Here is a 17885-nt window from a genome sequence, read left to right as displayed (position 1 = left end):
GAATTTTTTTCCTACTATTTATTAACTCTTTTTTTGTTCTTCATACTCACATATACTTAGTACATAAATATTTATTATATACTACGTTTATATATAGTATTTAATTAATGCAAAAAATCTGTTTGGTATACGTATGTTTGCTTGGTTGAGTGTTTACTATGGTTTTATGTTTGTATGTAAGTATGTCTTGATTTGAATATTGCTTCTGTACAATTTTTGTTGTTCTTTGATGTTTGCTTTTTTTTTTTTTTTTTTGGATAGGACGCAAGCAACCATAAGGGTGTAGGGATATATCCAATCTATTGATGTCCTTTCCTACCCAAAATTTCAGCGTCTCCCTTATATGACAGCCGCTGTATAACACATATCGTCGGTGATACTGCAAAACATGCTATGACTTATTACCTCTGGTGCCTAATTGATCTGTTACCTGATCGCTTCTGGCAATCGTTCATCTTTATCAGCCAAAGGAAAACAGTTTTGTTTGCTGGGTTAGAGCTGTTTCGGCCGTTGAGTTAAAAGCGAAATAAAATTTCCTTTGTACTCCTACGCGTTTCGACGCATTTCGCGCCTTCCTCAGGGAGTCTGTTTTTATTAGAACGGCAACGCTTTTAACTCAACGGCCGAAACAGCTCTAACCCAGCAAACAACTAGATAGGAACTTGGCCCAAATTAAACACGGAAAACAGTTTTGTCATTCGTTTATTAGGATGTAACGATTTGCAGATGCATTCCGGTGCAAGTATGAGACCGTTTTGCAGTATCGTCGACGATATTCGTTACAGCACACTTAATCGTACTTTGCCCTTACATATGCTAGTTTAACACACAGAATTACTAAACTCCTTTTGTATAGTTTACTAGTATATGGTGTTTGTTTTTCATTTTGATTTCTTTTTTTTTAATTTTTATTTTTTCTCATAAAATCTAATTTATCAATGCATCTGCCTCGCCATCAGCCATCGTGCTACTATCATGCGCCTTTATATCTAAAAGTGGTGTTTTTATATCAGGTTCATTGATCTCTTTGTGCCGCACATCACCAGCTCCAATGCCATTTATGGCCGAGTGTCCATTGCAATGTTCGTTTGTTGTTTGTAAATGATTTTCTATTACGGGCTTTAAGTGCTCGTCACTCGATTGACGCACAGTTGGGTATGTGATGCTGCCCTTATCGGCTTTTCCCTGTGTTGAAAAAGAAAGATCAAGCCTATATTTGATACTTTTAATTCAAAATACTTACCATTAAATAGTAGGTCATAAGTTGACCTTTACCCTTAACACTAACAAGTCCACGTTGTTGGAAAGTGTAGCCAAATTCTTGTAGAATATTGCAAGTTTCTTCTGTCACCTGTCGAAAGAAAAAAAACACAAATTGATTGAAAAAGCGTGGCAGTTGTCAGGGTCTTCTACTTCGGAAACATTTAGATTTTATGGCTTCTAATATACCGGATTTGCACTGGGCATTAAATTACACAATTTGTAATATCCAATTTGGTCATTAAAAAATATCTGCGAAAATATGTATTAACCGACTTCAAAAAAGGAGGAACGTCATAAATTCATCGGAATATATTTTTTATGTACATATGTTACCGCATAACTGTAGACTAGGGGAACTGTTTTCGATAATTCTTTTTTTTTTTATCGGAAAGGTGGTAACTCGAGTGTGGTCCCATACTAATTTATTTTAAAGAATGTACACGAAAAAAACTGGTCGCACATAACCAAGCATAGCTCGGTTAATCATAACATTAAAATAAAAATCGGTAGACACTTAAAAAGCTGGAAGCATTTTCNCATTGGATCATGAAAAAATTACAATACTCCTAATTTAAAATAATCGTATTTGTGCTTAAAAATTACTTGTTTTCATGGGAAATAGTTATTAAGCTTGTTTCCACGTGACATTTTTTAAAGGAAAAATTCCTTTAATTTTGATGGCTTGTGAAAATTCGACATAATTGCGTTTAAAGTCTGTTTTCTCATTTGAAAATTGAGGAACTTTTTTATTTTATGACTCCTTATGCCGGATTTTCACTGGGCACACAAATTGTAATGTCAAATTGGGCCATTAAAAAAATTTTGCGTCATTATTTATATAGAAACAATCATTAAGCTTGTTTCATCATACTCTACAAATCTGACATCATTTTAGGGACACTGTACGCAAGATCTCTTCAGCTCTAAGAGTATGAAACAATGAACTCGTACGGTTTAAAATAAAACACTTAAAAATGGAACTCTTTGGCTTGGTCGTACAGAAAATGATGTAGTGAGAGGCAGGGTTAGGTTAGGTCCAGCATGAAGGCATAGTCAAGCCTAAGAGGGCCCGTTGTTATACCGCTTGCTTGGCTAAATGTTGACACCCACCGTTTACCTAGTAAAATAACCACTTACATTGTCTAATGAAGCGTTGTTCATAGTTTGCAGATTTTTGCCCAGCTTAGATTCGACAGAGAGTCGGAAAAAGTACTGATGAAAACACTGCCGCTAATATTTAGACAGTGGCAATGAAAATGTTTTATACTGAAAGTACACATTCTGAAGCGCGGTAAATCGTGTGAAAGTAGATTTAGGCTTAGCTCTCAAACTTACTGTACGTTTACGATACACAGTTTATAACTTTGAACTACTCTCAATCAATGATCTTTCTCTTGAGCTTTCTGACACTTTGGCCTTCTTCTCTAGTCTCCGTGGTTCTCCGAAATTTAAAATTCCTCCCAGGTGAGATAGATCAAAGTATACCAATATAGGGCCCGATTAGATCCCTCTTCACCCTTCAAGGTAAGGCTGGGCGTGCTCCAACTTGCAGACTTTCAGATTACTACGTGTTCAGCGTTGCCAGGTTGACCTTTTTAACGTCATTTGGACGCTTTTTGTATCCTGTTGACGTTTGGATGTTTTTTGTGTAAAAATTACTTTTTTTAACTTCCCAGTAATTTTTCTCTATGCACAATATACTTATTCAATGTATAGAGTACTATTTGCTTGTAGAGTAAGTACTGACGCTCACACTTTCGGCAAATTTGTTACTTAACCTTGTAAGTAGAACTGATTTTGAATTATTTTCTTAATAAATCTTTACAAGCTTTGTTTTTTGCAGCAGTGCATCAAAAGATATTTATTCTTTGGACGCATATGACATTAATATGATGATTCTGGTACTAAGGATCCCGCGTTCAAAGGCTGGTTGTGTAAACGCTTGAAGTTACAATATTTGCAATTGCATATTAAAAGCCAAATCAGGAAGAGCTGATCTATTGCAACACGCACGCTCGAAAAGGCACTATGTTCTTTCTTAGCAGAACGAAATTTAGCATTTTCGACAACCGACCACCTAAACAAATGTCTACAAGAAAAAAAAAATATATAGCAACTTAAAACTTGCACATTATTGCCCTGGAATTTAATAGGCTATCAAACTGCATACTAAAAAAAAATAAAAAATCTGAATAAACTTGAAAATCTAGCTTGAAAATCTATCTGAAACTTTTCAGATTTTTTATAATTTTTGTACAAAGTTTGAAGTGGATTTATATTGTGTTAGTTATATAATGAGCTAGGCTTTTATGAAAAAATAATAAACATTAAATAAACAAAAAAAAAAAACAGCCAAAATCGATCAAAATGTTGATGACTTAATCAGCTGATCACAAGTGTATGTATAAAAGGGTTTTTATATTAACGATCTCAAACCAGTTTACAATAGCGGTATTCTTCACCAAATTGTTGTCAACAGTCGCTGCTTGAGCTCATCTGCTGTTTTGCCAGAGTGCCACGCCTCTTGCTCACTTTGGTGAATACCCCTAATGAAATTTAAATGTGCTCTGTCGAAATGACATTTTAATATACCTTACGTTTGGAAATGACGTTTTTTCAGACCAAGAGGGACGTTTTCTCATGCCGAAAACCTGGCAACATTGTACGTGTTTTACAGGTATCGATTATACATTTTCCCCTATGTTCTCTTTCCATTTTGCCTACGCAAAATATGGGTTTGCTCTCCTTGTACAAGTGTACTCCCTTCTCTGATTAGGAGGAGCTGATATACATATAGCCTAACATAAACCTGAGTTTCAAAACCTTTCTAACGCCAGGCTTACCGATATGCTAAGGAGAGAGATTTGCGTTGGTTTCAAGGAAAAAGGAAAATCGGTATTTTCTGTGAGGAACTTCAGCAGTCGGGCCATAGAAGGCCTGCGAGATCAGGCAGTTAAAGATTCTTCTTTTTTGGCCTTACAACTATTTGTCTGTGTGACAGTCCTTAGTCAGATATATGTAAATGTGGGTCGTTCCGGTTACGTAGAACCGACTATCGTAGGAACGCTGATATAGTTCGTCATTATATCTTTTCGTGATACCCGTCGCTTATGCGAACAGGCCATAGATCTTGCGTAGGATAGTTCTAACATACCAAGCTCATATCCTAATATTTCTTTAAGAAAGTCTATTTTATCATAGGTTTATGCCAGACCTCCCAAGGTCGAACTTTATTTTGAATGAAAGTATGTAGCCCAACTACAGTAATAACTGTTGCGGGCCATTCGAGGTCTGTGGTAGCGATTTAATCATTTTGGTTTTTGGTTAAATAATCGAGGCATTCTAAATATAATGGATTTCCGGTTTTCAGTTGCAAAAAATTTCATAGATGGATTATAACAAATGAGAACCAGAATTCGGAGTCAATTTCATCTCACCTGTATGGCACCAGCTTTGCCCGTACTCTCCATGCGCGACGCAACATTCACGGTATTCCCCCAAATATCATAATGAGGTTTTCGTGCACCAATTACACCAGCCGTTATTGGACCATGATTAATACCCATTTTAAGCACAAAATGATTAAACGATTGCTCGTTGATACCCTGTAAAGCTTTCTTCAACTCCAGAGCGAACTCCACCAAGATAGCCAGATGGGCCCAACGTTTGGTGATTGGATCATTCGGTTGACTTATGCGATTTGAGTTGATGCCGCTTGCGGCCATATAAGTGGAACCGATGGTTTTTATTTTAATTATATCTTGAAATTGTGGAAGCTCAAGTAACTGAAATAACATTTGAATTCATAAATTACAAGCAGGCTATTTGATGAGCTAAAATTACCGCATCAAAATCGGATATCACTTCGTTTAGAAAGCGCAAACATTCAAGTCCTTGATTGTTAACGGTTTCCTCTGAATAAAAATCTATTGAAAATAAGTGAGTTAATAACTCTTGTGGAAATACATATTTTTGAAAACATCATTTGCATACCTGAAAAGTTGGGCATGCTCGCAAATAGCACACCCACTTCAGCATAACTTTGCGAGTAGAGATCATCGTGTGATCGTTTCGTGTTCTTCATGAAATGTTCTGCTACATGAACGGGTAGTATGTTATAGACTAGCGCTTCATTTCGTTGCCGCATATCTGTTGCCATTTCACGTTGCTCAGCCACTTCTGTTTTCCATTTAAAAATTACACGATCCTCACGATCCATCTGTTGGAAGAAGATGAGACCAAATAAATAAAAAAAAATGCGAGTAATTTAATTCGACTTAGGCATCATTGCAGCTCACTTACATGTCGCGCAAAAAACGTTAATGCCAATGTGACCATAATTAGAACCGTAGATAGGGCGACCGAAGTCGGTATTGCGCTGAAAATATCGAAGATTGTTTACATATGTATATGTGACTTCAAATGGGCCTAAACTTACGGATTAGATGCAAGATCATCCTCGAATGTATATAAATCGCTCAGGAGGAATATATTGCAATAGCAATGAACAGCTGGAAGTAAGTGAAAAAAATAATTAAAGGATTTTTTTAAATCCCATATCAACTCTATATACATACATATGTATGTACAGTAGGGTGTCCCGTCCAATTTTTTTTTTTGAGCTGCACTATCGCAAGAGGTATCGAAATTTGCGTAATTTAACACATGTTAAGAAAAAAGCAAAAAAATCAGAATTATTGTAATTTTAAAGGGCTCTACCGCACCATGAAGTTTGCCACTATTTTATATGGGGAAAAAACAGTTTTTCGTAGAAATGGTATAGAATCCTTGAAAATCAATATTTCTCAATCGGCAATCTTTTTTCTCTTTAGGAGACTTCGAAGAATAATACCCAATTATTTATTTAATCACTTTTTAATAATAATGATTTTTTATGGGTCCCCCATTTCATTTTTTGGAACTTTTGGGGGACCGATAAAAAATATTAAGTATTAAAAACTGGTTAAATAAACAATTGGGTATTATCCTTTGAAGTCTCCTAAAGAAAAGAAGAGTTTTCCAATTGAAAAATATTGATTTTTAAGGATTTATACAATTTCTACGAAAAAGTGTTTCTTTTTCATATAGAATACGTGGAAAACGTCATGATGCGATAGAGCCAACAAAATGACACACAATTCTGATTTTTTTACCTTTTTCTTTACATGTGTAAAACTACGCAAATTTTAATACCTCTTGCTCGTGTAGCTCACAAAAAATTTTTGGACGGGACACCCTAATGCACAGTGGCGGGCAAACAAATCGGGTTGAGATATTTCAACAAGTTTTGGCTATTTTTATTTTGTTTATTTAATGTTTACTATTTTTTATGAAGGTATTTCAAACTGAAAAAGAATTCAAACTGTTTACAAAAATGAGGGGAATTCCGCAAAGCTTCATAAAAATTAACACCTTCTTAATCAGATTTTTTAGAAAAAATTTGGATACGTAGTTTTGTTGCACATTCAAGTGTAAGTTTGAGTAAGCGATTGCTTACCGTTGATTTTTGGCAGTTTTTTTTGCTGACGGGGTCACGCATTTTATTCCAAACAAATTAAGTGCTACAATTTTTTTTTATGGAGGAAAACGCACAACACCGTCCGCAAAAAAAAAACCTGTACACCTACAATTATTTATTTTAATCCTGAATAAAATGTTTGAAATTAGTATGATGAACATTTTGAAATTCGTAAAATTTTTATAAATCTTGTACGAAGTTTGTAATTTTGATTTAAAAAACAAAAGGAAAATAACTAGACTTGTTAAAATGTCGCGTCCCTATTTGTTTGTCCGCCACCTTAGGTAAGCGATACCTAAAAGGGAGCTTATACTATGTGCGCCTCTAAATTAGTCACGACCAAAGCATATTTCGCGGTAAAAATTTTCTAAAGATTTCTATAGATTTATTGTAGGACCCACATAGAGCAAAAGCTCTCTCTGATTGTCACTTTTCCAAATAAAATATATAAACATTTAAAAAAATCTCATTTAAACTAAAGCTCTTCAGCGGGCTCCTTTTGTGCGTCTCTGGACCAGTGAGGAACAGAGAGAGCTTTTACCCAGTGAGCTTTTAAGCTGTAAAAAGATCTTTCTGCTCATCGCTGATATAAAAAAGCTTCATAAAGCTATTGCCGTCGGAAAGGTTTCTGTCCTGGCCGGGGTTCGGACCACAGAAACCCAATTCAGAAGTTAATGAATCGGAAAATTGGAGTACAAATATAATTTTGGTAATGGATTTAAGCATTATTTAAATTTAAACTCTTTGCTTTTGGGGCTTAATATCCCGCTTTCAAGAAAAGCAAAGGCTCCATATAAAAAACGCAAGAGAAACGGCGGAAAAGTTTGCTTGTGTCAAATGTCATTTACGGAGTACGGAGTTCATAAGAAGTTTCTACTTCGGTTTTCTAAAGTTTATTATGCTTGCAACAGGAATATGTGCCCGCTCCATTATTTCGTGAGAAAAGAGTGAGACAGCAGGCCCTGAAATAACAGATATCAAAATTCCTTGGACTCTACTATTCACAGAAAATAGTGGGATTTTTTTTCTTTGCCGGTTTTTTAAGCGTGGGATACAAAGCTTAAAGGTTTTTGACTCATTTCATAAAGTGAAATTCCAACAAACAGTTACAGAATTTTTAACGTACCAAAATTGCAGATAGATTTAAAGCAAACCGGAGTAGAGCAGTGGGTTTCAAAAAGTGGAGTAAATCTATTCCGCTCGGAGCAAAGTGCGAACGTTGGTCGTGACTGCTCTGAGTACTGGGTAAAAGCTCCCTCTGGGCATTGCTGTTCTCAAATTGACCATCTCATTATGTGCGCTACCGCCTCGATATTTCTCTCATTCTCTAATTTACCTGTAAACACGATCATCAATACGATTTTCGTCATATGAGTTAGTTGCGCAATAACAGCCGTTGCAATTAGTATCAACACAGCAAAGTTGCTCATATATGAAGGATACATAAAGATTTCTCCGGGTATTGGCGGCGACACCTGCATTGATGCCGAGACCGGCTCGGCCACAACAATGCCCTCAGTGATGGCATCTATTTCGCTTTCCAAAACGACATGATCCGTTTTCAAGAAAGTCACAAAAAAGTACTGAAAATAACAAATGTGAAGGATAATACAGACATATAGTATAGGAATGATAGATTATTCATTCACACTAATCTTACCATATCCACAACATTACTGAGTCCTATTGTCACTGCTATTATAATCGCAGCCAATTCTCGTACGAATGTTATATCATTGAAACGTTTGCTAAGACTCACAAAGAATTCAGGTAAATGATCAGGAAAACTTTCGGCAATTGAGATGAAGACGAGCATAGAAATTGGTATCAATGGCGCCGAAATATTTATAAAATGTAACGGTGATCTGTTGGCGAAAAAGATTACAAATATTTTATTGAATGATTTAAATAAATTACCAACAACAAAACCTACCTTGGAAGCACAATATAAGAATACAAAATATCGATGACTTGAACAATAAAAGCAGCTAGCAATGGCACAGAAGAAAGAGGTTCACGATAAGCTGCATAAGCCTCCTCTAAGTTCTTGTTCTTGAATTTTAGGAAGAATGTTGTGAACTTCGAAAGATCTCTGTAAAATAAAAAATATGTATCATATGGGCGAAGGAGACTTTACCTAAGATTTTTTCAACAAATTAAAAAAAAAAAATTGCTCCAGCTTTTACTGAAAAGTAAATAAATGATCTGTGTGTATTTTTAGCGCATAACTTCAAAAATGCAAAATTTTGAGTTGTAATTCTTTTGAAGGCGGTGTGCGATATGTACATACTGAGGAAATTCCCCGCTCTTAATTAATTCAATATTGGCAGCTTTGTGTAGTAAAGTTTATAGATCGAGTAATATAAAAGACATTGACGGATAGGTCAAGAAAATGGGATTTTTTGTCCGCCGTCACGCTAATCTCGAAAACTTTTAAACGGATTCGGGTGAGTTTTTCTCTAATATTTTCAGTATCGATAGGAGAGTGACCTTTGGTATTTAGAATTTCAATAGGGTTGCCGCCTGTCTAAAAAATTATAAGATCCAAAAAATGAGGTGTCAAATGAAAGGGATTGGCTGCTAGTTAAGCATTAATGTTTTATTTATTTTTTTTAATAGGGTTGCCACCAAAATTTCATAATAAGCGAAGGCAACAGCTCTGCACCGTCACTACCAAATTAAAAGACTTAGCCTCTAGATGTGCAGTAATGTATTATGTGTTTCAGTATGGTTGCCACTTGTTTAAAAACTGTAGTATCTTCACCGTTCGTTGGATAAAAAAATGAAAGGGCATGGCCTTCGCATGTACAAAAACTTTCATTTTTTAGTAGAGTTGCCATCTATTTAAAAATTACTAACTTACGCAGTATAAAGAAAAGTCGAGATTTTTTTTTACCAAGCTAATCTCGAAAACTACTAAACGGATTTGGACGAGATTTTGTTTAATATAATATGTATCGTTAGGGCAGTTACCTTAAGTACTTTAAATTTGTATAGCGTTGCAAACTGTCTAAAAAATTATAAGATACGTTCGTTGAATTACAAAAAGTGAGATGTCAAATGAAAGGGCCGGGCTTCTATATGTTCAATAACGTTTTATTCTTTTAGTGTTGCCACCTTTTTAAAAATTATAAGATATTCGCTGTACTAAAAAATGAGGTACCAAGTGAAAGTATATGTCCTGCAGTTGTGCAATTAACTATATTTTTTTGTGGGGTGCTACCTATTTAAAAACTATTACCTTACATGTATGTACATATCGTCACCTGGAATGCAAAGAGACGTAACAAACATCATCGCTGAGATTCGAAAAGACATAACCAATAAAAACTTCAAAATTCACTTTTTGATTTATATGATGGATTTCATCGAATTACAACTCCCCACATCATTTTATGAAAAACAAAATTAAAATATTAGTCACGACTTTTTCCTTTTCATTTACGATGTTGTTACAGGTTTTTCCATTTCAGGTGATGACATAATACGTGAAGGCATTTTTTGTTTGTTTGTTAGAGGGTTGCCATCTGTACGGAAAATTATAAGATGTTGGCAGTTCGTTGGACTATAATGTGAGTTGTCGAATGAAAAGACTTGGCCTCCAGATGTGCAATAAGGTTTTATTTTTGTCATCAGGTATGCAGTAAGGCTTTATTATTATTTTTTAATAGATTTACCACCTGCTTTCTCCAAATCAGCGCGTGGCGAAGTCTCGCGCTTACGAGTTCGGCTAGTTACAATATAAAGGTCGTACAGTTCATTGTCGCATTTTTTCTCTTTATTTCGAATGTCTCTAATGGCTTTTCATCTTTGGTCAGCATCTGTCCATTTTTTGTTTGTCGAGACACAGTTCGCTAATCAATCACTTTATCTACGAAACCGTATCAACTACAAAACATTAATCCCTATATCGACTGCTGAGTGGAAGGTCGACCTCTCTCGGCCGCCAACTCGAAAACGCCCTATCTCAAAAAACTTTTCAAAAACGTCCTATTTCAGAATTTGGTTGAAGAACGCCCTATTTCAGAATTCATTTCAAAAACGCCCTATCTCATCTGCCGATTCAAAAACGCCCTATATCCGCACATTTTCAAAACATTTTGAAGTGAGATAGGGCATTTTTGAATCGAGTTCTGAAATACGCCGTTCTTCAACAAATTCTGAAATAGAGTGCTTTTCTATAAAATTCTAGGGCGTGCTTGAAAAGTTTTTTGAGATAGGGCGTTTTCGTTGGATTTAAAGAAACCTCATTTTTAGTAGGGAAAATTATATCGTTATCGATATATTTATCAAGATCGATAAATAAAAGTATTAATGCCATTCGATAACATCATTTGCATCTTTGATACACTGATTTGTCGAAATCTTTTATAACATCGAAAATGTATTATAGGTGGCATACACGGTGTATCTGACCCCCCATCTTCTTTTGGAAATATAATAGGTACATATTTATTGGCATCGCCACCGTCATCAATTCAGTATCTGTCCATATCAATATATGTTATCGAGATCGAAAACTAAGATTATTGATATCAAAGCGACTCGATAACATCATTATTATCGTTGTTATAGATTTATTTATCGAAATTGATAATATGACTAGCTATCGTTTCGTTTGAATTCCTGTTAAAGCTAATATCTATATGCTAACCAAAAAAGTTTTAGACAAAATTTACTTCGCCGGGGCCAAAGATGTGTCCCATAAAAATGTAGGTATCGAATATGTATTTTAAAATGTAATCTGTATACTTGTTTTCTAACGTAAGCCACTTACTCGTGTCCATCTCGTGCAATTAATTCCTCCTGCAGGCGTACTTTGAAGCTAGCTTGCTTGCTTAGCTCCTGGCTTTTGTTGGCATCTTCAGTCTTGTCACCTTCACTTTTTGACTCAGCTAACAATTCTTCGTCGAGCGCATCATCATCTACTAAATTGCCCACATCATTTTCGCCTACATCACCACATTCGTTGATCTTTTTTGTGCAGGGCGAAGCAAACTGTAAAGAAATACAAAGCAATAATTTTATGCCCTAAAAAATATTTTCATGCTGAACTTTTCACACTCACCGGCTTCAAAACTTTAGTTATGAAGTAAGTCTTAAGGCCAGCAATGCGTAAAGCCTCTTCTCTGCGTTCGCCATGTGCCGGTTCTACCTCAAATTCGCCGCTGAGGAAAGCCAAAGTTTTATCCGAAATATGCACACGCCTGTAAATATATAGAAAAAAAAGTTAACAACAAAAAACATAATTTGAATCTCTCATTTCAAAAGGGTAATCCACTCACCCGGCTTTTCCGCTTGATTCCATTTTATTAGCCAATTCAACATCTTTGGAGTAAACATCGAATTGCCACTGCCGCTGACCGAGTATGCCAGCCAATATAGCACCGGTGTGTATGCCCACTCTCATATCAACAGGCGAATTGGCCTTCTGCTGTACATATCTATTTACATGCATAGATACATACATATATATACACACACACATACAAGGTAGTTGGCGAAAGTGAGGCAGACGAAGAATAAAAATAAGAATCAGTAAAAATTGCAGAAAAAAGCAAACGTTCGCAAATGTTGAGATACTGATCCATAAAAATATATATGTATGTACATACACACATACCTACATATGAATATAGAGGAAGGAAGGCATGGCGTATACTTACTTAATAGCTTTCACCATTGAGAGGCCCATATGTACACAGAGCACAGCATGGTCGGGACGTTCGTCAGGTGCACCACTAATGCAATAATAGCAATCACCAAGGATTTTAATTCTTAACTGATGGTATTTCTATGTAATTAAAGGTGAGAAAAGCGGAAAGTTAACATAGGTAGATATTTACGTAAATATTTATGTACACACATTGTAACAGCAGCTAGCATGAAAATGATTGATTAGTGTGGAGCATGTGCTTGTTTAACTGTCGTCAGAATGTACTTACGAGTATGTGGTGGTATTTGAAAAATGTACTACCTCTTTTACGTGGCAAGTATTTACTAATAGAATAACATGTCTCCAGTTGGCATGAACAACTGACGGAACTTTCCAAAGGAGATTGCGAAATGCCAAAATAATGAAGCGGATGTGGGGCAATCCATCCATGTAGGTGGATGAAAAGTTCACGAATCAAAGATACTCGAACACGTTAAGATTTACTTGATTAAATAACATACATATGTTACCCGGAGGGAAATTCTCTAGACAAAGCCCTGATGCCGTCTAGAGCCTGTCGCGATTTCTGTAACCGAGATTTTCTCGACAGTGCCAAAACAGGTTGTGGCGTTAACTACACTTTCTTACTGGTTAACCAGTTCAGGTGCTAGTTAGATTTTCTCTAGTAGGTTACGTTGGCAGCGTCAGGACAGTATCTGCCAGGCGACAGCCTTAAAAGCGTATCCTTGACGAGCACAGGATATTTAGGTTGTCCTGAAACAAGTTTATCTTGTTAGAGCCTAGACTGGCTACAGAATAATCGCTTCCCTTTGAGATAATCACTTGTGTTGTTGGGAAGATACTTTTTAGCAGTGCCTGGACTGGCTGTATCCTACAAAATCTCATCTGGAGTAACAAATACTGTTATCAAATCAGCAACTTTTTTCTGACAAAAGTTTTCTTGATACCGTCATGGCAAGCTCTGGCAAGTGAAAGCCATATAATAATAAACTATCAGGGCACTGGGTATTTTTTCCGGAGCTAAGCTTTCTGCGCCAAAGGTTAGACTGGCTGTAGTATACAAGAACTCATCAGAGATTTTCATTTCTGCAGCTGGAGAGATTATAGACATAGTCATAGACCCAAAGGTTGGACCTAAGAGAAAGGAGTGTTAGTGAGTAGGTGTAAGAGAGCAGGATAAAAGTTGCATCTTTTGGGTCTCCTTTACAATTAGGACATGTGTAAAGTATGTCTGAGTCTATTTTATACTTTTGTAACTTATGTAATGCGGCATCCCTATCCCGCACACATTTTCTTGTCTTTTATGAAAGTGTAATGCCTAATACTTGGTACCAAAATCTATGAAACCTCCATCGTTAGTATAGCTTGTACACACTTACCTCTGCAAGCCTATCGAATCGTGCGAATAGTTCATTCAACATTTTAACCAAATCCTGTGCACTGTAAGTGGACGAAATGGCGGTAAATCCGACAATATCCGCATAAAGAATGCTATGAATGGAAACAAGCAACCAGTTATCGGATGAAAAAAATAGTGAAAACACCGTGCGACAAAAACCACACAAAAAAATTAAAAATACTCGAAACAATCAATATACTCTCGAAACTAGGAGTCAAGTATAGTAAAACTTCATTTGGTTTTTCTCTCAGGATTTTTTACAAAGGAAAAAATTATTTAAAAAATTAAGTGCAATGTGGAATAACAATATGGGTAACAAATTAAAGAGAAAATTCTGTAGAATTTAAAATAAAAATTCGAGTTTTTTGGTTAAGAATAACGAATGGACGTTGAAAATGCCTAATTAAATTTTTTAAGCTAATAAATTTAGGAATACGAAATTCGAGAATGTATTCGTATTTATATTAGTCTTTACTATTTTTTCTTTTATTTGATACCCCCATTTTTATTCTACTTTGCACTGAACTTTAAAATAATTTTTTTCATTTCAAATTCAATTTTCAAAGTCTCTTAAAAAATTCTGACCTCAGAGAGAAAAAATAAAAACACAGTTTTACTATATTTGGCCCATAGTTTCGCGAATATATTGATCTTTTTGTGTGTGAAATTGACTGTCGCACAATGAAATAGTTCCTTAAATTTGAGAAAATTGAAAAATCCAAAATCTCGTAAATTTCTAGGTAATATTTTTCGAGTTTTTCGGTTTTATAGTGTTTATGATAGTCGCATAAATAAATAAAAAACACACCTCACGTTTTCATGCCTGCTCATATAGATTTTCTTGAATGGTTCCGAACTCGTCGAACCCAGATCCTGACGCATTTTTACAGCCACATGCTTTGGTAATACAGAAAGCAATAAGCGTTCCTATAGAAAAAAAGAGAATATCGTATAAGTATACCATTATTTCCTAAGTAAATATTTCATTTCTTTGGTCAAACCTGCTCGGCAGACTGTTCCTCGATAATCATTTTCACTTCGAGACTCTTCTTGGCTTGCAGAAAAGCACGTTTCTGTTTTGCCTCACTCATAAAATAGTACATGAGACCAATGGTTGATGCCGGTAAAATCAAGCCAACGTTTGCTAGTATCTAAAGTTAAAATTTTTGTTTATCAATTTTACCAAAAAAAAAAAAAAATAACCAATGCAAATTAAAATCAATATTTACTTGTTGTAGGAATATCGGATCTCTTCTCGCAAAAAAATATATTTGCAATGGATATATGGCAACAGTCAAGAAACCCATGCAGCAACCATTGTAAAAAAGCTCAATAGGCAAAGTAACGTAAATTAGAAAGTTGAAAAGTATTATCCAACCGAGTGTATCTCTGTTGAGTAAAAAAAAAATAGCAAATAAAAAATTATTGTATAACCATTGAAAAAGAAAATCATTTTTTGGCGACCATACCTTGGTGAGGTATTAGTACCTTGCAGATACAAATACACGGTGAAATGCGTCAAAAAGAGGCCCCATAGTAGATACGAGGCATGTTTCGTAATTTGTTCGTGTAAGTCTTTAACGTTTTTCAATGCGCTCAGTCTCAGATCCAAAACTATGCTAAGCATCACATTCGTGCAAAGCACAAACAAAGTGAATACTTTAAAAACGAAATATATGTAAATAATATAAACATTAAAGACAATCTTCAACGCCTCGATTGGACATACATACATATGTATGTATGTACATTAGACTGCATCACAAAAAAAAAGTTGCGGTTTTTCGCCGGGATTACAACATTTTTTTATATTTGAAATACTTCGGAAAAGTATTAATATTGACCGGAGCTGCACCGATTTGAAAATACCAAAAAAAATTTTTTTTTTTATGAATAAAAATGGTTTCTTAAAGTACTTTTTGAAAAAAAAATGCCCTCAGATGTCCAAACAGTTTAAGCTTAAAAAATCTGCATAGAAATGTAAAAAAAATTTCAACGGAATCATAATGAATGAAACTTGAATAACTCATCCAAAATTATTACGATTTAGACTTATCGAAAGGTATTTTCTCACCCTTTGTAATTCTTTGCAAAAAAAAATTAATCTAAGTATTTAAGAGAAAGGTAAGATAAATGAGCGTCATTACAAGTTGAATTAAGATGTATTGATATTTGCAAATAAAAAATTGGGACGTGAATGTGTTTATTTGCAAATAAATAAACAGCGTGAGAAAATGCCTTTCCTGGTATCTCAAAAACGGCATGAAAAATCTAATTCTTATCATTCCGTCGAAAAATTTTGTTTAATATTTTTATAAAAAAATTTTATGATTACATTTTTTTTTTCAGCTGAGGTACTTTTTTTCAAAAAATAACTTAAAACCCCTTTTTTAAATATTAAAAATCATAAAATTTTTCCGAAATATTTTGGCGCAAGAATATTATGGATTTTATAGTTGAAATGGAGAAACAGTACCGATTATTTTTCGTATGGACAGTGATGCAGTCTAATTAATGTACATATTTACATACATTAAAAAAAAAAGTTGTCAAACTCACCAAGCGGAACCAGATTCTGTTCATGCGGTATAATTAGCGTCCAACCATTGAAGAGTATCGCTGCAAACAGAAACCATTTGAAGCCCGCACGACGTTGCTTCAAGAAATAATTGTGAAATAATTTATCCAATACAGCATCTGGTAAATCGACTGCATTGCCCGTAGTCTTCGCCGCTGCACTTTCGTCCCCATCAGTAGCAGCAGCACCACCACCACCCGCTGTTGCATTGTAACCATTATCTGTTGTTGCATTTGAATGTTTGCTGTTGTTGCAGCTCTTCTGTACGCCATTCTCAATGCTTGCCGTTGACTTGGTCTCCGGCATTGCGAGGTTATTTTACTGCTTCGTATGTTTTTTTTTTGTTTTTATTGTTTATATATTGTATGTATGTGTGTGTGTAGTTCTTGTTGCCTTCACGTCTTTTATTTTAATTCGATTGTTCGATTAGTTGCGATGGCGTTAATTTAATTGCTTTCACTAAGTTTGAATTGACTCACAACCGTAAAAGTGTTGTTTGTTTGCTTGCATTTGTAACGTTGATTGAGTGCACTGATAGCTGCATACATATGAATGTGGATTAAATGAATAAAGTTTCAATTATTGGGTGTATCCATGAAAATTTGCGAACTCGTCTCTAGTTTGCGCAACTAACATATTTCAGCTGTTCTCATTCTATATACATAACTAAATAAGCGCAGTTTTCATTTTCCATTCCGAAGGTCAATCAATATATCTACAAACATACGTACATACATATATAAGTATGTACAGTAAGCTGTAGCGCGCGCTATATAAAAACTCGTTATTTTATTTAAATCTACGAGTATATTTCATTAAAGTAAAGATTTTGAAAACTTTTCGAGCAAATAACACAAGTTTACAAAAAAAAGTTTATGCATAATAAACCAAACCTATATGTATATCCCTATGTTATTCAATACGCTGAATGCGAATCCGAGTTCCGGGGTGCCGGGGCGCCGGGGCGCCAGGCTTGAGTGCCAAAGATCGTGGTGCGGATTAGGGTTGCAAAGCGCTATACGATTTTCACCCCTGAAGAGCGCACCTACATATGTATGTCAGAATGATATCCCGCCGGTCGGCAGGTGGCTAAATATTTCTAGCCCGACATCGCCTGACCGGAAAGCAGCTATGGCCTGACATTCTAGGGTGATGTCCTTGGAACACTAGACCTCCCTCGCGATATTTACAGAGCAGATTGTAGGCGTCGGCATTCAACAGAGTCGATTTACTGTGCAATTTGCTTCTTGGATCGCGCTTTTCAGTATGCCATGCCGATCCATAAAGACAGTTATCGCTTTGATCTTACTCTGAAGCCCGTTGCAGACTGAGGTCAACGTTTCGGTATATCCTGTTTTGACACACGGAAGAGACTGTGTGGTGAATAAAGAGGTGCTGGTTAGCAATCAGACGGGAATTGTGGCAGGTTCTGAGATTACTCCATCCGTTA

The 17885-nt window shown here is 35.5% G+C and overlaps 1 protein-coding gene across 1 annotated transcript; it reads right to left on the bottom strand.

The window, feature by feature from the left end:
* Positions 1-584: 584 nt before the first annotated feature.
* Ac3 (Adenylate cyclase 3) lies at positions 585-16932 on the bottom strand. The gene is made up of 20 exons (XM_017618372.1): positions 16417-16932; positions 15327-15516; positions 15087-15246; positions 14859-15008; positions 14666-14784; positions 13838-13949; positions 12448-12575; positions 12067-12225; positions 11850-11988; positions 11559-11779; positions 8715-8873; positions 8442-8646; positions 8118-8364; positions 5702-5774; positions 5566-5641; positions 5257-5482; positions 5107-5189; positions 4701-5048; positions 1244-1351; positions 585-1185 (listed from the first exon to the last, which is right to left on the bottom strand). The coding sequence occupies exons 1-20, from the start codon at positions 16739-16741 to the stop codon at positions 928-930; spliced, it is 3486 nt and encodes a 1161-aa protein (XP_017473861.1). The 5' UTR covers positions 16742-16932; the 3' UTR covers positions 585-927.
* Positions 16933-17885: the final 953 nt, after the last annotated feature.

This window comes from Rhagoletis zephyria, unplaced genomic scaffold (genome assembly GCF_001687245.7).
Source record: "Rhagoletis zephyria isolate East Lansing unplaced genomic scaffold, Rhagoletis_zephyria_1.1 Rzeph_scaffold_00033, whole genome shotgun sequence".
Classification (NCBI taxonomy): domain Eukaryota; kingdom Metazoa; phylum Arthropoda; class Insecta; order Diptera; family Tephritidae; genus Rhagoletis; species Rhagoletis zephyria.
Note: the sequence above shows the minus strand (reverse complement) of the source record. Positions and strands in the feature narration are given on the sequence as shown.

Bases quoted from the DNA above. Each gene is read 5' to 3' on its own strand.
- Ac3 (XM_017618372.1), bottom strand. From the start codon at position 16,741: ATGCCGGAGACCAAGTCAACGGCAAGCATTGAGAATGGCGTACAGAAG. The intron at 15,247-15,326 runs GTATGGTCGCCA...TTTACTCAACAG, and splicing joins GGTACTAATACCTCACCAAG to AGATACACTCGGTTGGATAA. The intron at 5,642-5,701 runs GTAAGTTTAGGC...CGATATTTTCAG, and splicing joins GATGATCTTGCATCTAATCC to CGCAATACCGACTTCGGTCG.